The 21139-nt window shown below is 41.5% G+C and overlaps 1 protein-coding gene across 1 annotated transcript in view; it reads right to left on the reverse strand.

The window, feature by feature from the left end:
• Positions 1-21139, reverse strand: part of Pth2r (parathyroid hormone 2 receptor) — a 78979-nt gene that overhangs the window by 22529 nt on the left and 35311 nt on the right. Inside the window, exons 8-9 of the mRNA XM_051153725.1 lie at positions 15707-15767; positions 10406-10469 (exon numbers count right to left, since the gene is read on the reverse strand). Coding sequence (XP_051009682.1) covers positions 10406-10469; positions 15707-15767 — 125 coding nt within the window. The remainder of the gene's footprint in view (positions 1-10405; positions 10470-15706; positions 15768-21139) is intronic.

The raw sequence follows: 21139 nt of genomic DNA on the forward strand, positions 1-21139 counted from the left end.
GCTCCTCTGGCCCTGCGTTCTCAGTCTTTTCTCAAAAGCTATTCCTAAGTCCCTGACACTCAGCTTTTGGCCCATCGGAATGTTGGCCAAAGCAATGGGGGAAAACACCACATCACTGTGCCTAAAACATTCTTGGTGTTTAGTCAAGATTTGCTAAGTGAGACTGAACACCTGAGTAAGTGAGGTATGCCTGCTCTGTGCCTTTAGTGAGGTGAGCCAGCACATCCCCTTTGATAGAGATTTCTTGCTTCTTTTCTTCTTTTTTTATATAGTATTTTTACTAATTTTTGAGAATTTAATGCCACGTATTGTGATCACATTTTCCTCTACTCCTTCCCTTAGCTCTTCCTAGATACATCCCCCATGCCTTCCCAACTTTCTGATTTTTGCATACTTTTTTTCACTAGCACGCTCATTCCAATGTGTGTTTCCTGTACAGTCCTCTCACGCTGCTCTCCACGGGGGCATGCTCAACCTGCCTCAGTCTCCCAAGAAATGGGACTACAGATATGCCATGTCTCCCAGCTACTTTTTCATACAGGAGGTACGGCTAAGGGATGCTGTAGAGCAGCAATAAAGCAATAAACCATGTAGAACTCAGTCTTTGAGCAACCCACAGCTAGCATTTAAAAAAAAAAAACCAAAGAACTAAAATAAGAAATCAAAGCTGGCCACTCACTGACATATTCCAATTTGTAGGCTTGTTTTTCTACAGCCTGTCATTCATTTTCTGAGAACTCTTCAAAAATAAGCCAAGGGTCAAAAAAATGTTCAAGGTGGGAACCGTTTAGAAGATGTTTTCCTGATGGTAATTTGGCAATGTTAAGTGTAAAGATCTTCATTTTTAAGTATCCCTGCATAAAGCCGAGCAACTGTGAGAGCTGCAGAGGTTATAGTTCACATTGTACATGGTGCTAAGAGTTAGAAGAATGTGGATTGGGAGTGATTACTGCTTAAGTGTCACTGTCATTGCACTGTATTCACAATCTTCTAGACATTTACAGCATCGTTGTGCCATGGACCAGTCTCTGCATCTGACATGGGCCAGCTCTTCAGATGACTAATGGTCTGCATTTAACACAGAGTTCAGATTTTCAGGGCTTTTCTTTCTTTCTTTCTTTCTTTTTTCTTTCTTTCTTTCTTTCTTTTTCCGATTTTTTGAGATAGGGTTTCTCTGTGTAGTCTTGGCTGTCCTGGACTCACTTTGTAGACCAGGCTGGCCTCAAACTCATAGTGCTCCACCTGCCTCTGCCTCCCGAGGCTTTTCTTTCTTAATCTCATGAATACTTTGTTCTACACACCTGTAAAAAGGAATCTAAGAGAATTCTAACAGAAGAACAAGATGGTACCTTTCATAAAAAAAATAAAACTTTTAGAAAACTCTTAAATGATGAATTTTTAAAATATCATATCGATTGCTTTTAAAATATAAAAAAAATGATGAACAAGTACTATCTACTCCCCATTCCTTAAGTCAATGATTCCTTTCCCCAGTTGTTATCACACGAGGGTCATCCTCCTAAATCAAGAGATGTGAAGAAAATGGTAAAAGAGGAGTTTCTATAAATAAAGTTTAGTATGTAATTTTCACAAAATTGCAAGTACCAAATTGACTTTTTTCCTAAAGAAAAATGTTCCTTCCAGAAATCAACTTTTAAATTTCTCAAAAACAGTACTACAAATGAAATCCAAGCTCTAATATAGTCCATAGAAGCTGCCCATGACTTAGAGACTAACAAGAAATGAACTACAAGTTCTGTATTTCTATTTATTGTAAAAATCAAATGGTAGTATTAGAATGGGGAGTTTTTTACTTATTGTTTAAAAGCTCATTCATTCATAACAATATGCACATCAGTGAAGTAAAAATATTTCTCATGGTCAACATGTTGAGAAGCCAATGTGAGTAGATGGGCTGCGTTTAGACAACCCCTGAGGAGAATGAATACATAGCATTTGACTTTGAGACAGACAAGTGTGGCAACAAAGGTTAAGGTCAGGATTAACCAAACAGAACTGGGCAAGAGGATGTAGCTTGGGCCTACTCGCTAAGTGGACCTGTTGAAGGACCTGTAAATAGTGCAGTTCTCCCCTCTGAGGCACAGGATGCTGAGGGGCAGTGCTGTCGCTGGAGATCTGGAAGATACTGCACAATTTGCTCAGTGCAAGCTCCCAGAACAAAGGATGGGCTGCCTGAAGGCAATTCCATGCCTGACATTCACCCAAGCACAGCTTCAGCCCATTTCTCCAGGGATGAGAAAAAACGAAGGAGGAGACAAAAGATCACATCAGCTGAGCCCTCTCACCAGGACTGAGAGTGTGTCCAAAGGCACAGACTGAGGCATGCCATGAGACTCTATCCAGAAAGAGAGAAGAACACAGAAGAGAAAGGGAAAGACAGACAAAAAGGATAGATTCTGGAAGAAGTTTTTATCCATCTCGGAGGCCCATCAATAAATTAGTTATATGTTCACATTTATATGCACTGGTTACATTTATTTTTCTTGGTTCCTTTTTAAAAAAAATGTTCACTTGGCTGGTAGCATATACCTTTAATCTCAGGCAGAGGCAGGCAGATCTCTGTGAGTTGAAAGCCAGCTTAGTCTACACAGTGAGCAGCAGGAACTACAAAAAGAGACCCTATCTCACAGTCTCTCTCTCAAAAAAAAAGTTCACTATGTGGGACAGACACAGTCTAATTCAGCTAAAGAGGTGAGGCAACATACCGGACAGAGAAATATATGCAGGCTTCGTGTGATCTCCAAAGAAATCATTTAATGAGTGGACTGTGTGAGACTGGTTGCCAGAAAGCATCGGCGTCCAAGCCACAGGTTGCCACACTTTGAGCTCCCTTCGCTGCAACATAGCCTGGTTTGTGATTTTTCTCCCTTAGGTCCTTAGGTCTCCGGAACAAACTTCAAGAGTAGCCGATCTCATTGAGAAAGCAAGAGGCCTTCAAAATAGCATAACTGACATCACAGTCAAACAGGACTGTGTGTTTAAGGTCAGCGATCAGCCCCTCTCTAAGACAGGCATCATCAGCTCTTCCAAATAAGTTCACGTAAGATGGCCCACGTGATGCCTCCAGAATTTTCTCCTCAAAATTCATATATCTCTGGCTGGGGATATAGCTCAGTTGGAAGAGTGCTCACATAACATACACAAAGCCGTGGGTTGGGTTCCCAGTATCACAATAAAATAAATAAAATAAAATAAAAAAGGGTGGGGTATCAATATGGATTCATGAGTAAAAAGGTGTTTTCTGCTTAGCCTGGTTATCTGAGTTCAGTTTCCAGCATCCACAGGGTAGGCAGAACCAGCCCCACTTGTCTTCTGACAGACATACAAGGATATTGTGTGTGCATCTCTGCCTGCCTTCCACACAAATATATAAATAAAACATGGGCTTTTAGAAAAGACAAAAATAGGTGTAGTGATGCATATCTGTAGTCTCAGCACTAGAGTGGTAGAATTGGGTCTATCAGGAATTCAAGGCTATGCTCAGCTACAGTGAGTTCAAAGCCAGCCTGGGAAGAAAATAGAACACAGCACAACTCCAATTCTTAACATCCTTTAAATCTTTCCATGTGTTGCCATACTTTTATGGAAAACTGAAAAGTACATTAGATAGAAAAGATGCTCAGTCCTGACTCTACTCCCATCTGACTCCCAACTGACCTCTAACATGGCTCGCAGCTGTGCCTTTGTTCCTGGCACAGAAAGCACAGCCCATTTGCTTGCCGCTTGTATGAAGAGATGCAAATACTATCTATTTCTTTTACTTTCTGCTAACCTGTGAATTCAAGGTCTCAGCTTTCTAGTGATACCCACACCTCTCTGCCCCGTAAAGAACATCCTCTGAGCCTATCTCGAAGGGTCCCAAAGCAAGTCTGTTCGGTCTCTTCAATCAATCTGTATTTCTCCATGGTTTTAATTCTTTTCCACAGATACAGCCCTCAGATGCTGGTGTTAGTGTCTCAGAGAAGCCTGGCCTGAAAATCCCCCAAAGAATCCCGACTCCCAGGAGAAAATTGCGTTTCCTAGGTGTCACTGCAAAGTGATTTTTACATTCAAACTCACAGGAACACCTTTTGGAGTTGGCATAAGAACAAATAAAAGCCAGAGACTTCATTCTCCCTGGCAAAATGGAGGAAGAGATACTCCTCCCCTCCTCTTTTTCATACCACTTACCTAAGAAAACCATGATATAGTTTCTCATCTCTTTGAAATGTGTGTGTGTGTGTGTGTGTGTATCTGTAATTTTGTTGATAAGATAGGACTTTTTATCATATTGAAGATTTTCAGAAACAGTTCTTTAAAATACAATCTTCAAAGGAGATGCTTTTGTCTTCTTCTTTCTGAGGTGGGGATAGGAAGAAGAGGAAGGGGGAGGAGGAGGAGGCGGAGCCTAAATTCTGTAGGCAAGCATTTTCAAGGTTCAAAGCCACCTTCTGCCACAAAGCACTGAAAAGTTTAATTTTTCCTCTGCATAAAGGTAGCTAGCTAATACAGGCAGTCTCCCAAAGATCAGGATGACTCATCTGCACCAAAGAGCTTTGGGGAGCTCTCTTATACGAGACTCAGCTAACACTTTTGCAATGGCTTGGTTTTGCTTAGCTATAGAAATAATAATAATAAGATTTCTTTGTCATTGCAATCTCTTGACAGGTACAAAGCACATTGTACCCTAGTTCAATAATTCAACATTAAATGTATTTGGGTTTTTTTCCTGACATCAATTTATAGACATGATTTCTGAAATAGATGGTTCTGGTTTTTCATTATGTCTCCTTAACCAGGTGTAGTGATCCACATCCCAGCACTTGGGAGACAGAGGCAGAAGAATTGGGGGTTCGAAATTGTCCTTAGCTAGCTAGTCGATTCAAGACCAGCTATGAAACACACAGATACACACACACACACACACACACACACACACACACACACACATACACACACACACATACACACACACATACACACACACACACACACACACACACATACACACACACAGAGAGAGAGAGGGGAAGAGGGAGAGATGAGAGAGAGATTGAGAGAGAGAGAGAGATTTCCTCCATTACAAAACTTCATTCCTATCATCACAAGCAAAAAGTGCTGGGTAATCAAAAAAAAATAAAAATAAAATAGAAAATTTAAAACAACAGCAAAAGCGATCAGAGAGCAAAGCTACAGGACAACCAGCTACTGTGAAACTGTGAAAAGACAGCATCTCCAGGGAGATATGACGGCTGAGCACTTACTTCCCAGAGGAGGGCCCAGAGCTGCTAAAACATTGACAAATTACACAAACACTAAGCTACACAAAAAGAAAATAAGAAAAAAATCCCATTCACATTAATAACAAAAAGAATAAGACACTGGGAGATCAATCAAAGAAAAGGATTTGTAACTGGAAGTTATAAATATTGTTGAAGGGAATTAAAGGAAACAGATAAATGAGAAAATATCTCCCATGTTAATGGGATGGATGATTTAATTTGTTAAAAAATGTCCATAGTGGCCCAGAGCTCCCCATACCCACTGCAATTCTTCTCAAAATTCCAAACATATTCTTCATAGAACTAGTAAAAACTTCTAAACTTCATTTGAGATTACCTAAGACCATAAATAGTTGAAATCATATTGAACAAGGCCACATATTTTAACTTGAACTATTTTTACAAAGTCACAGTAACCAAAACAGTGTGGTGATGTCATTAAAAAGACAAGTAGCACACTGGAACTAGAGGTCTCACAAGTAAACCCACTCATCTATGGTCAAATAATTCGCAACTGAGAGAGGAAGAGAATATGGAAAAGAGGATTTCTTCAATAAATGGTGTTGAAACTGGATACCTACATGCAGAAGAATGAAGTTGGTCCCTTGTCTCACACCATAAATTAACATCTTAAAGCGTACTAAAGACTTAAATGTAAAACATTTAGTTGTAAAACTCAGAGGGAAACAGGGTAAAGATGCTCCATTACATCGGTCTGAGAAAAAGATATTTATATACCCCCCAAATCACAGAAAGCAAAGTAATATCTGAACACAGAGAATCCTAACAAAAGCAGCATCTATTCTCTGGCTTACCCAAAACAGGCCAGCCCTCCACAGGGGAGTCATACCACATCCAGGTGCAATAAATACATACATACATACATTAGGGCTGTATAAGCTCAGTTTGATGGCATATGCCTATAAAGTCAGCACTCAAGATACAAAGGTAGAGGATCAGACTTCTAGGCTAGCCTGGGCTACATACTAGCCTGTCTCAAAACAAGCTATAGTCATACAAAACAAATAGCTATACAGACAAGCCATGCACGTTGGTAGCAATGCTCTACCTCCCTTCACACCTTCACACAGACCTGATGAGAAGAGACCCAGGGTGTCAGTCATCCTCCATGCGTGGGTGCTGACTGACTGGCTGGATTGCCATGGGGAGCAACTAGGAAACAAGTTCCTTTTTAATGAAATATTTATTAACTTCAGAAATGGGACCTCACATGGGAGGAAAGAAAGTGAATGTGAGACTATTACTTTATATTTTCCCTCAGTGAAGAGAAGGTGAGTCACGAAATACCTCACCAGAAAACTTACAAAAATAAAGGCTTACTCACTTTTTTCAAGATCTGAATGCCTATGCTTTGATGACAAATAAAGCTTTCTACTATCAAAAACAGGTTATACAAAAAAAAATAGTTCTTCACTTTTTAAAATTATAATTGTAATAACTGTAAGACAGTTATTCCTCCTGGGGTATGCACTTTCATGGCATTTTTTTTTAATATCAAAGCAATAGCGTGTCAGCCTTTAAGCATATGGAAAGAGAGGATATTCTACCACCAAAAAGTTCTGCACAGCCAGAGGAGCCCTCGCAATGTCATGTTGGGGACCATGGGGGCAGGAACAAAAACTAGCCTCTGAGAGGTCTTCCACATCTAAAGTCCCTCCAGGTGCAAAGTGTTAACACCTCTGTGGCCTAGAAATGCGTGACCCTACCCTGTGTTACTCTACGAAGACACCACCCTCTGTCCAGTTGTTCCTGGAGCTCCTGGCAGGTTCTCACCTGCCTCCAGCATCACCATGACCACTGAGACCTCCCCACCCTCAGCATTGTTACCACCTGACAGTGTCGCTGCCAATCTCCTCCAAGCCCCAAGGGCTCTGAATGAGAGCTCTGGTTCTATGCCTGTCCTCTGTGAGAGCCTCGGGTCCTCACCACTTGCAGAATTCTGTCTCGGTTTCTTTTGAGACATACAAACCTCTTCAAGGTCCGTCCTCAGCATTCTTCATCCTCAGTTCCTGATGCTAGCACATACAACCTGAAGCCAGAACCAGCACATGTCTCCCTGAACCATTCCCAGTCTTCACAGATGAATGAATGAATGAATGAAGCCACCCCAATAATCACTAATTTTCTTGCTTGTGATTTTCTACTATTAACCAATACCTTCTTTTGAAATAGGTATGAAATCACCTTTCATTTTCTGCTCATTTTACATATAAAGTACTGGTCTTCAGAATGGTGTAAAATAATCACTTCCTGTAGGATCTAGAGTCTGAGATGCACTGAAGTGGATCTGCTGGGTATCTTCTCTGCAGGGTTTATGTCTGTGCTTTCAGGGTTGCTCTCGGCCATTTGCACCAGGAATCTTACTACCTGAGGTGATGTATCCACCATGGGCATCCAAACAGGCCCTTGCTGGAGGAGCTGTCTAATAAGGCTTATCTCTTGACTCTCAAGATAATTCCTCATTTTATTGTAAACTCTACCCTGGAGTTTCTCTCTGTAGCTTTGTCTTTTCTTTCCCTTAGGTTTCTAAGTTGGCTTTTGAAATTTTCTCTCTTATAACTCACATTTCTCTGGGTCATTGGTAAAAATAAGGGGCATGTTGATTTCTTGGTGTCTGATGAGAGCTTCCTGATATATTCACAGACTAAGTAAATTATGAAAATTTAGGAGTTTCTTTTATCCTTGAATTGTAATACTGAACCCCAAAGGCAATTCTCAGTGACTAGAAAGTTGATATTAATCTCCTCTACAATGTATAAGACTGAATAAAAGAATGTTATCCTATTGGAAATAGTAACCAAGAATTCTTGGGCTGGGAGAGGAAAGCCCTTGCCCTGCAAACATGAATACCTGAGTTCAGTCCCCTATAACTTATAGATAAAAAGCCATGTTTTAGCATGTCTGTATTCCTAGTGCATATATCTTCATGAGGACTTGCATACACACACACACACAGAGAGAGAGAGAGAGAGAGAGGGAGGGAGAGGGAGAGAGAGAGAGAACAGAACGACACACAGGGAGAGTTTACCTTGTGATTTTAGTTGAAGAATAAAATGCCCTCCACTTTCTTTTACCAATGAAACTATTTTAGAATTCGAAATTTGCTGATTCCCATTTTAGTTTAGAAAGCTTGGCAAATAAACTCATCATTCATGTAAACTCATCATCAGCAACTTCAGTCAATAAACAGACAACACAATGGGTTAAAAGGCCGTAGAAAAGGCCCAATCGTTTACTGTTTTTTACTTCAATTCTGACAATCAACAAAGGATTTTTGGACTTGACAGGTCCTTCCTTACTAATAAAATGGAAATCAAATAGCTGCTATATAGAACACAGAGACATTTGGGGACATTAACCGAAAACACTAAAGTAGTAAGATATACATGGTCACCCTAAAAAGGACATTAGTCAGACCTGAAGGAGCAAACAATAACAGGAGAAACTAGAAATACAGAAGACAAAGGTTGTCAGGGCAGACGTGCAGAGAGGTGAATGGGAGAGGAGAAATCAGAGCAGAGAACGGCAGGCCCTTTGTGCACTCAACTGTTCTCTGCAGGTTCACAGATGCTGTCCCAGAGACAGCTACAGCTCTGAGTTGTCACTAGGTTGGCAGGGTAGCATTATGTTTGCTTTTAAAAGGCAAGAATTCATTAAAGTCCCAGGCTCCTTTATTCCTGACACAGTGTTTGAACTTCCGAGGCACAGGTCTAATTTGACAACCCAACGCCAAGGTACAAACTGCCTTCCTGAGTCTATCCCCACACCATTTCATTTCCCACTCTAAACATCGATATCCACAGGCCTGCGCGAAAGGTCTTTTTGACCTGCGCTATTGACCTTTCACCAGCTTTCCTACAAGTAAAATAAAATAAAATAAAATAAAATCCTCCTATTGGTTGTCTAGAAGAGCTCAGACATACTAACAGCTGCCCATCTGAATACAGTCTGGTCACAAGCTGAGAAAGTGAGTAACACTTGTCGGGAAAGAGGAGGGGAGAGGGGAGGGGAGAGGGGAGGGGAGAGGGGAGGGGAAAAGGGAGGGGGTCAGGAAGGGTGGAAATGAGGGAGGGGGAGGGACAGAGAGAGAGAACTATGATCAGAGGAAGTCAAAAGTAGTAACTGGGTTTCTGAATTTACTTTCTAATATGTTAACATCTATCTAGCATTCGCGTTTTTAGGATATGTATCACCCTGTGTCGCATGCAAGAACACCAAGTGAATACAAGCTAGCATAATTTCTTCATCAAAACACAGAGAAGCTGAGGCCGTGAAGTCTTGGGGAAAGTGAAAAGTAAGCATTTTGTTGCGTCTTCTTGGCTTAGCTGCGTGAATTTGTTCTCCTCGGCATCCCAGGGGCGATACACAGTAGAAACATTAAAACACATAGGTCTCAGATGGGAGTGGTGGCGCACACCTTTCATCCCAGCACTCGGGAGGCAGAGGCAGGCTGATCATTTTGAGTTCGAGGCCAGCCTGGTCTACAAAGCAAGTCTGGGACGGCCAAGGCTAACACAGAGAGACCCTATCTCGGAAAAAGAAAAAAAAAAAAAAAAACCATATAGGGTCTCACGCAGTATGCACCAGCTCTGGCCTTTTGCTCAGTTTACCTAGTAGGCGGGGTCTTGAAAGACTGGTTCTTCTTGCTGGGGAACCACCTGTCTCCATGGAACAAGTGCGACAGACAGAAGCTTCCGGCAATGCTCTTCTTCCTCTGCCCTGCCATTCCACCCTTTCCTTCTTACCACCTCGATTTACTCATTGATCTTGAGAGCATTAACGCCAGACGCGGTTGGTGAAAGGGCGGGGAGGCGGGGCTTTAATTTAAGGCCTTTTAATTCCCCACACCTGTAAATAGTCATTATGTGTAATGAAGCCTCAGAACTGTCCCATGGGGGCGAGGAAAGAATGGCAAACACTTTCTGCACCAGTCCTGGCATCAGGCACAAGCAGGAGGTCTGACCCGCAGCCTTGACTCTCCCAGCTGTAGTTCCTAACACCTACTGTACAGTACAGCAACAAGCAAACTCGCCCAGGGTTTCAGGTGCGATTTCATTTGTTCACTTACTATTTGTTGAAGCTACACAAACTTTTAAACTTACCCCAATAGCGGCTAAGATTGGAGCCTGGTAAATCCACCTGTCTGCAGCACTAAGTTCCCAACACCTAAGATTTAAAAAAAAAGAAGAAGAAGAAGAACCTTAATGAATAAATCTGGCAAAATAAATAAATGAGAATTGATTCTTGTCCCAGCTTCTTTTGGAGAAATAAATACAGCTTTTTTGTTTTGTTTTGTTTTTTAAAGATTCATTTATTTATTATGTATACAAATCTCGTTATAGATAGTTGTGAGCCAACATGTGGTTGCTGGGAATTGAACTCATGACCTTTGGAAAAGCAGTCAGTGCTCTTAACCTCTGAGCCATCTCTCCAGCCCCACAAATACAGTTTTTAAAAAGTCTTATCCTGAAGTATCCAGGCCAGTGAAAACACTTCAGGTCCCGATGTCCTCACTGTGAGGAAACCTGCATATGAGTGTTACAACACTGGAGGGTTTCTTCTGTAGTGCTTGGGTAAATGCCTTGTTCTTAAAGCCTCAAAACAACTAGTGGCCTAAGTGTGGCACAACAGTGCTGTGCTTTAATTAGCATCAAGATGAGCCATGATAATTAAAAAGTTGTTAGTCCCCCAAAATAACCTACCTCATAATTAAGAGCAATTTTATTCTGTAGCTTACTACCTATAGAAATACAGCCAAAAATTGAGCACAAATAGTTCTTACCATAAAAATAAAAACTCAGCTGTCTTTGATGAACTGTAACTCATTAGTGTCCTATTGAATGCTGACTGATTTCTGCATTCATTTGTAAGTCTTCAGTACTAAATTTCATGAATGTAAGTGGTTCATTGATTTCTCATTTGAACCAATTTAACATCTTCCTACTTCCTCATTGAATAAGGTGTTAGAAATTTTGGCAGGTGTTCATTTCACGTTTGTGTATGACCCATGATTTTATATTTAACTTTTACAGTTTATTTTAATAACATTAATAAAAATGCCCAACAATTTAGCTATTATAATTAGTTTCTAATTTCTAACTAAAATGTAAGTAATACATGAGCAGAAATCAGTATGGGGAGATGGTAAGGGGTATTGTGAGGTACCCTAAGTGCCTAGAATACTATATAGAAAACAGATGGCAATTAAATATTTGTTCTATTTGAATTACATTGAATTACATTGAATCCAAAGCATGTTTAACCCAACCTCAGCTAATCTGGTTTGTACTGGTAAAAGTCATATACTAGACTACATAGTACAGAGAGTTTTTTTTTTATTATTACTTATACTTGAAAATTTGGTGCAACACTTGAACAACTGTTTTAAATTTACAGACATGTAAATAAAAGGCTTCCATTTCTTCTTGTCTGACAAAATTCACTACTGATTATACCATTAGTAAGTGATATAAAAAAATTGGGGGAACATAACATTAATTTTTCAAATTCTAGATGATGAACTTATCAAGAAATAATACCTTATAACTTATAGACAATGAAATTCTATTCTGACATCTTTTACAAGGTAAAATATCTTCAGTCCATATCTAACAACTATGCATTTTTAAAGCAAAGTTTTAATGTACAAGTAATGTATTCTCACCTCAAATTTGAAAACTAGAAGACAGGTACTGAAACACCTCCACCTTCCCCATGTCCTCTCATTATTTTGTTAAATATGTTGACAGTGTCTATGCATTTCCAAATGAATACAAACATTATATTCTTACTTTCCCTTATTGCTATATTTTGGATCTTATATTACCCTCCAAAACCCTGTGTGTTAAAGGCCTTGCCACAGTGTACAGCATTACTGGGAGGTGATGGGATCTCTACAAGGTGGGGCTTAGTGAAAGAAGTTGAATTGTTAACAGAATGCCATTGAGGGAGAAATTGGGAGCCTCTGCCCCCCTTCTTTTTGATTCCCAGATACCATAAAGTGAGTGGCTCCTCTCACTTTGATGGACAACATAGGCCCAACAAGGCTGAACAATCATAGATTAAAACCTCTGAAGAGTCAAATATAAACTTTCTTCTGTTTTTGATTGTCATGAGTATTTTGTCACAGTAACAGAAAGCTGTAATGACAAATAGTGGTTATCAGCTTCGTATGATCTAGAATCACCTGCAAGACAGATCTCTGGTCACATCTGTGCATTTCTCAATTGGGTGACTGAATTCTGAAGACCCATTCAATGGGCTGGAGTCGTGAGCTAAGTAGAAAGGAGACAGCAAGCAGAGGACCCACATCCATCCTTCTCTGCATCCTGAGACAGAAGTGATGATGAGCCTCCTCAAGCCCCACCTCCATGGATCCTGGACCATGGTGGACCGTATGCTCGAGACTATCAACCAAAATAAACCCTAATTTTGTCTGGCATTTTGTCACAGAAGCAATAAATGGGACAAAAACACTAACACATTCATCTCACAAAATAATGTAATTTATATGCTGCTGTGCAATTTTATCCTCCTTTTGAATAGACATATGAAAGTGCATATATAGCTTTCTATGCTGGTACCAAAATATATCAGTTGCATGTATTCTGTTCCAAGACTGTAACACAGAGACCAACCAGACCCCTACATGAAATTAATTCTGGTCCCACTCAGCTGAAATCTGCATAGGCAATGACCTTGGAATCCTACTAGCATAGAAGTCAAGACACAGAATTGTCACGCTTGCACGTTGAACACCGAATTGAACATTTCCAGCATTATGCACAAGCCTCTGTCTTTCACGTTATTCAATAGACAGGAAATATAAGAGATTGCTACTGAGCTGCACAGATCACAGAGCACACCGCCCTCAAATCTTTCGTCTATGACAAAAGTCTTGATGTACCAGCTGCAAGGCTTTTGGATTCCATTCATTTTCATTTCAGCTTTGAGCATTTAATAATATCCTCACAATCTTTTTTCTCTGCCTTGATGACATTTTACCATCGAGCCTCCTAACACATGAGATTCAGTCATGCGATTCTAGTTCTACAAAAATCACTATATTTGGAAGTAGGTCAAAAATCAGCTGTCTCTAAATGTATCAAAAACTTCAGTTAGAGTGTCAAAGATCCAAATTTTCTTTTTGATATAATAACAGAGGCAAATGAGATTTCAGACATTTTCAAGGAAATGCTATAACTTCTTATTTTAGATTAATTTCTCAATGCCCCACAACATGCACAGCTGAGGAACTAGACTCTGTTCAGATGTTTTTAAATAGATTTTTAACACTCTAAGAAATGAAGTTGTATCAGACCCAAAGGTTTGACGAGAAAGTAGGAATTAATTTCTCCAACACTGGAAACCTGTACCATTCTCTCTCTCTCTCTCTCTCTCTCTCTCTCTCTCTCTCTCTCTCTCTCTCTCTCTCTCTCTCTCTCTCTCCTCTCTACTGTATTCAGTAAAATAGAAGAGGTAAGACGAGCTGGAAATTGTACGAATCCTAAAGTGTGTAAGTGCATTTGTTGTTGCCTTCTCACCTGCACATCCCATCTTTCCTTCTGAAGGACGAAGCTAAAGTAGAACAAAGAAGTAACATGCACCCCCTCACTGGCACCCCCGCTCACTGGCACCCCCACTGACTGGCACCTCCGCTCACTAGCACCCCCGCTCACTGGCACCCCTCCTCACTGGCACCCCCGCTCACTGGCACCCCCGCTCACTGGCACCCCCACTCACTGGCACCCCCGCTCACTGGCACCCCTGCTCACTGGCCCCCCTGCTCACTGGCACCCCCACTGACTGGCACCCCCGCTCACTGGCACCCCCACTGACTGGCACCCCCGCTCACTGGCACCCTCGCTCACTGGCACCCCTCCTCACTGGCACCCCCGCTCACTGGCACCCCCGCTCACTGGCACCCCCGCTCACTGGCACCCCTGCTCACTGGCACCCCTGCTCACTGGCCCCCCTGCTCACTGGCACCCCTGCTCACTGGCACCCCCGCTCACTGGCACCCTCGCTCACTGGCACCCCTTATCTTCTCTAAATGGGGCTAGAATAAAGTAGTAAGGGATTATTCTGGTTTTGTTACCGTTGCTGTGATGAAACTGCCCCGACAAGAAACAATTAGAAAGAAAGGAGTTTATTTGACTTACATTTTGAGGTTAAACTCCATGAGTAAAGGCAAAACCAAGGCAGGAACCCAAGTCGTAGCACATCCATGGTCAGAGGGACACAAATGCGCCTGTGTTGCCTGCTTTCTTGCTAGGTCCTCAGCTAGCTTTCTTCTAATCTTATATAGTTCAGGACCCCTGCCTAAGGAATTGTCCTGCCCACAGTCATCAGAGTCTTCCGGTATCAGTTCAGGGACTCCTGCACAGGCGTGCTCACAGGCCAGCCTAATTTAGACACCTCCTCAGTGAGAGCTCTCTCCTCCGGTGAGTTTAAGTTAGGGCAAGTCGGTATTGAAACTAATCATCATGGGGCTGGAGAGATGGCTCAGAGGTTACGAGCATTGACAGCTCTTGCAGAGGTCATGAGTTCAATTCCCAGCAACCACATGGTGGCTCACAACCATCTAAATGTGAGCTAATGCCCTCTTCTGCCCTGTAGGCATAGATACAGGCAGAGCACTGTATACATAATAAATAAATAAATCTTTTTTAAAAATTAACAGTCATGAGTATTCTATAAAGTGTTTCTGGTTTTGTAAGTAAACCAAAGCATGTGATAGAAAGTACTGGTTTTGCGATTTTTATCAACTAGCTTAGCTTCTCCTGGACTAATAACACTTGGTAGAATCTAAGTCTAGAAGAGATTTTTTTTTTTTTTTTTTTTTTGTACTTCGAATAGTGTTTCCAGGTACCTTTTGAAAGTCAGTCTGGTATGCTTATTTCTGAATAGCCAAGGTGCAGAGAAAAATCAAGAGCTCTAGCTTTTCTAAAAAAGACTATTCTAGGGCTGAGGGTATATTTTAGTGCTACACTGTGTGGCTAGAAAGTACGAGCCCTGGGCCGATGCCTCAGCACCTCACACAGAGTAACATACAGAAGGCAAACCTGAGAAGCTGAGTGTGGGGGTTACGAAGGATGGGGCACAGGCATGTTTTGATTGTGGTAGATCTCAAATTCATTACATAAACTAGGAAGTTCAACGTCGGGACATATTCTGTAGGCCTTTCTGTCCTCCAACCTAGGAGCTAAAGAGCTTCCAGGTACTACACTGAAGTCTACGATTGCACGCAGGCAACTGCACCAGAATCACCCCACCCCACCCCACCCCACCACCCCACAACCCCAACTTCCCACCCCGCAAAAGGGCCACATCATCCAGAAAAAGAACCCAAGTGAAAGCCTGAGTCCGCAGAAACCCCCAACCTGGTTTTGATTTCCACTAACCTGGTATCTGCCAGAGTGGCTCGTGCCACTGCCCAGGCCACAACAAATGCTGCTGGAAACCCTGTAACCAGAAAAAAAGATTTGGAACCCATATTTACTGTCTTCGTGGTTTGTTTGTTTGCTTGTTTGTTTGTTTGTTTGTTTGTTTCTCCCCATGTGACTATAATATTAGAGGTTAAGAGAGGGGAAAAAATAGATACACAAAAAAATACTGTTGTCAATAAGAAACGTGCCCCTAATGCCATCTCATCGGGTTGAGAAATGAGTGGCGCGACACACAAAGGGCAAACTGCCCCTGGGGGTCTGAAGATGGTGATGTTTGATCACGTTTTCGTGGCAGGGATAGAGGAGGAAACTACATTCTGAGGGGACTGAAGTGCCCCAGAGCCACAGGCATGCAGAGGGTGGCACACTCTGACCTTTTTACCACACAGGTGCCTGTTTTGAAGGAGCGAGGCAACAAGGAACGAGAAAAGCTGGAGAAACTGTGGCCTTGAAAGCATCACACCGCCACGTTCTAAAGGCAGACAGTAAGGAGAAGCAGCCCGCAGGTTCTAGCACCAAAAGGGCTGTGACTTCACCTTTCCTCGGCTCCGATTCTGACTCCAAACAGAGGCATCTGTCCACACGCAAGCGATGTCAAGAGAACAAAACGTAACACTGTAGTCACTTTGAAATGATGTTCGTGGGCGGAGTTTTGTTCCTGAAGCCAGCTTGCTTGTTTGTTTGTTTTTTTTTTTAATTTCTCCATTGATCATGTTTATTATAAGTTTGTTTTCCTCTAATTTCTTTTTTTTTAAGATTTATTTATTTATTTATTATGTTATACAATGTTCTATCTGCAAGTACAGAGGGCACAAGATCTCATTACAGATGGTTGTGAGCTACCATGTGGTTGCTGGGAATTGAACTCAGGGCCTTTGGAAGAGCAACCAGTGCTCTTACCCTCTGAGCCATCTCTCCAGCCCCTTCCTCTAATTTCTTATGGCTTGATAAGAAACAGGTTCTGGCCTCCTCACCAGCTCTTTGTTTGAGCTGGGAGCCCTCAGGGCAGTCTGCCTTTGCTCAGTTAAAGTCGGGGTTCATCACAGAGAAACCTTGGAGACTTGATTTCAGATATTCCTAAGGAGTATGGAAAGAAGGATAAAAGTTTCCTGTTTCTAGGCAAGTGTAGGTTTACAACTTTCTTTTGCAACTTTTGTTAATTTGCTCACATGATTTGTCATTGGGATGGTACAAGAGTAAATAAGCAAGGTCCTTTGAGATCTCTGTTTCATGAAGGCGTAGTTATTAAGAGTCTGCTAACCAAAGAAAAGCTCAAAGCAAGATGGTTTTAGTGAAGAATTCTAGCAGACCTTCAAAGAAGAGCTAAAACCAATGCTCCTCAAACTATTCCACAAAATAGAAACAGAAGGAACTTTGCTAAATTCATTCTACAGGGCACAAAGACTCAACAAAGAAAAAGAATTTCAAACTAGTTTCCCTTATGAACATTGATGCAAAAATACCTAATTAAATACTTGCAAACTTAATCCAAGAACAACATATCAAAAGCATCATCCACCAAGATCAAGTAGGCTTCATCCCAGGGATACAGGGATGGTTCAATAAATGAAAACCCATCAATGTAATCCTCCATACAAACAAACTAAAAGAAAAAAAAACCATATGATCATCTCAGTAGGTGCAGAAAAAGCCTTTGACAAAACCCAACACCTTTCCATGTTAAAAGTACTGGAGAAGAATAAAAGGCACATATCTAAACACAAGAAAGGCAATATACAGCAACCAATATCCAACAGCAAATTAAATTGAGAGAAACTTAAAGTATTTCCACTAAAATCAGGGACAAGACAAAACTACTCATTCTCTGTATATCTATTCCATATAGTGCTTGAAGTTCTAGCTAGAGCAATAAGACAAAAACAATCTACAGACTCAATGCAATTCCCATCAAAATTCCAACATAACTCTTTACAGACCTGAAAAGCTCAATCCTCAGCTTCATATGGAAAAATAAAAAAATAAAGTAACAAGAAACTAAAACAATGCTGTACAACAAAAGAGCTTCTGGATGCATTACCATCCCTGACTTCAAGCTATACTACAGAGAAATAGTAATAAAAACTACATGGTATTGGTATAAACACAAACAGGTTGATAAATAGAATCAAGTCAAAGACCCAGAAATACTCAACATCATTAGACATCATGGAAATGTAAATCAAAATGACTCTGAGATTCCATCTTACACCTGTCAGAATGGCTAAGATCAAAAACTCAAGTGAAAGCACATGCTGTCACATGCAAGGATGTGGAGAAGTGAGAACACTCCTCCATTGCTTGTGCAAACTTGTACATAGACTTTGGAAATCAATCTGGTGCTTTCTCATAAAATTTGGAAGAGTTCTATCTCAAGACCCAGCTATACCACTCCTGGACATGTAACCAAAAGATGCCCAGCTATACCACAAGGACATTTTCTCAACTATATCCATAGTACTTTTCTTTGTAATAGCCAAAAACTGGAAACAACCTAGATGCCCCTTAACCAAAGTATGGATAAAGAAATTGTGGTACATTTACACAAATGAATACTACTCAGCTATTTAAAACAAAGACATACAATTTGTAGGCAAATAGATGGTATTAGTAAAGATCACCCTGAGTGAGGTAACCCAGACACAGAAAGGCATGTATGGTATGTACTCCTCGCTTATAAGTGGATATTAGTCATAAAGCATGGAATAATAATATACAATCCACAGACCCTAAGTAATCTCACTCAGAAGGGGAGATTAAACAGACATCTGAAATACATGGAGGGAGAAAACTGGGTGGAAGAGGAGGTGGGGAGGGGAGTGGGGGTAAGGATCAGGTTTGAGGAGGGGGGAGGTCTAGGAGACAAAATATAAATTGATGGAGGGAAATCTCTGGAATGGGGGAGGCTCCCAGAGATCTACGGGAGTGACCCTAGCTGAGACTTATAGGAGCAGGGGATATGGAGCCTGAAGTCGCTATCTCCTGTAGCCAGGCAGGACTTCCAGTGGAGGGAGGGGGGACACCAACCCACCCATGAAACCTTCCACCAAAATTTGTCCTGCCAAAATAAATGTAAGGATAAATATGGAGTAGAGATTGAGGGACTGGCAAACCAACAACTGACCCAACTTGAGACCCACTCCATGGGCGAGACCTCACACTATTAATGATATTCTGCTAGGCTTGTAGACAGAAACCTAACATAACTGTCTTCTGAGAAGCTTCATCCTACAGCTGATGGAAACAGAGACCCACAGGCACACATTAGGTGGAGCTCGGGGAATCTTGTGGAAGAGTGGGAGGAAGAATTGAGGGAGCCAGAGGGGTCAAGGACACAAGAAACTACAGGATAAGCTAACCTGGGTCCCCGGGGGCTCACAGAAACTGAACCACCAACCAAGGAGCGTGCATGGGCTGGACCTAAGCCCCCTACACAGATGTAGCAGATGTGCAACTTATTCTTCACATGGGTCCCCTAATAATTAGAGCAGGTGCTGTCATTGACTCTGTTGTCTGCCTTTGGATCCCTTTCACGTAGCTGGGCTGCCTTGTCTGGCCTCAATGGGAAAGGATGAGCCTAGTTCTGCTCTGATTTGATGTGCCACGGTAGGTTGGTAACCATGGGTGTCCTCCCCTTCCCTGGAGATAAGGAGATTAAGAAATGAGGGAGGAGTGTGAGGGTGATACTGAAAGAAGAGGGGGAAGGGGGCTGTAATCAGGCTGCAACATGAACTAAAAAAACAAAACAAAAAAACAAACAAACAAAAAAAACAAACTAGAGTTGCAAAGAGAAAGTCCAACGATAGACTAGCTACAAATTTTATTATTGAGTATTATTGTGTTAATGAAATCAGTCTAATTTTAGGTAAAAGATACCTATGCATCAACATCTGTGAGGACCCTGTATTCTTTAGTGTGTGTCAGAAGCCTCCCTCATGAAACATAGATCTCAAAGGACCTGGCCTATTTACCATTGCACCATCCCAATGACAAAAATCATTGTGAGCAAATTACAAAAGTAGTTAGAAACCTATACTGGCATAGAAAGAGGAAACTCTCATCCTTTTTTTCTGTCTCCTGTAGGGAGATCTGAAATCAAGTCTCCAAGGTTTCTCTGTGACGAACCCCGACTTTATTTTTTTAATTAATTTTATTAATTTATTCATATTACATCTCGATTGTTAGCCCTTCCCCTGTTTCCTCCCATTCTTCCCTCCCTCCCACTTCCCCCCTTCTCCCCTCCCCTATGTCTGTGATTGAGGGAGACCTCCTCCGCCTATATATGCTCTTAGAATATCGAGTCTCTTCTTGGTAACTTGCTATCCTTCCTCTGAGTGCCACCAGGTCTCCCCGTCCAGGGGACGTGGTCAGAAAAGGGGCACCAGAGTTCGTGTGAGAGTCAGATCTCACTCTCCACTCAACGGTGGAGAGTATCATGATCGTCGGCTAGGTCTTGGTAGGGGTTCGAAGTTTACTACCTATAGTCTCCTTGGCTGGTGCCTTAGTTTGAGGAGGACCCCAGGATCCAGATCTGCCTGTCATAAAGTTCTTCTTGTAGGTTTCCAGGACCCTGTGGGTCCTACTATTTCCCCATTCTTCCATGCTACTCTCGCCTAAAGTCTCAATAGGATATCCTCTCCTCTGACCCACTTTCTTGGTAAGTAAAGTTTTTCATGGTACATATCCCTTGGACTAGTGTTTTGATATAAGTGAGTATATACCGTTTGTCTCTTTTTGCTTCTGGGTGAACTCACTCATTATGATAATTTCTAGGAATAGGGCTTCCTCAAGACTCAGCCATCCTACTCCTTGGAATATACCCAGAAAATGCCCTACCACACAACAGGGACATATGCTCAACCATGTTCATAGCTGCTTTATACATAATAGCCAGGACATGGGAAACAGCCTAAGAGTCCCTCAGTAGAAGAATGGACTAAGAAACTGTGGTACATTTACACTATGGAATACTACTCAGCTATTAAAAATGAGGAATTCCCAAAATTTGTGAACCCCGCCTTTAACTGAGCAAAGGCAGACTGCCCTGAGGACTCACAGCTCAAATAAAGAGCCAGTGAGGAGGCCAGAACCTGTTTCTTATCAAGCCATAAGAAATTAGAGGAAAATGAACTTATAATAAACATGATCAATGGAGAAATTCAAAAAGTAAGCAAGCAAGCTGGCTTCAGGAACAAAACTCGGTCCACAAACATCATTTCAAAATGACTACAGCGCTATGTTTTGTCATCCTAAAGACTTTCAAGTGAGTTAACAAGAAGTTTCACATTTCAGATGCTGTGTCAATTTTAAGTCAAAATGGACAAAGGAATATTCCTGCTTCATTGTTGGAAAAAAGTGTTCCAATTTAGTCCTGAGACTAAATTGTGCCTT

The sequence above is a fragment of the Acomys russatus genome, chromosome 12, assembly GCF_903995435.1.
Source record: "Acomys russatus chromosome 12, mAcoRus1.1, whole genome shotgun sequence".
Classification (NCBI taxonomy): Eukaryota; Metazoa; Chordata; class Mammalia; order Rodentia; family Muridae; genus Acomys; species Acomys russatus.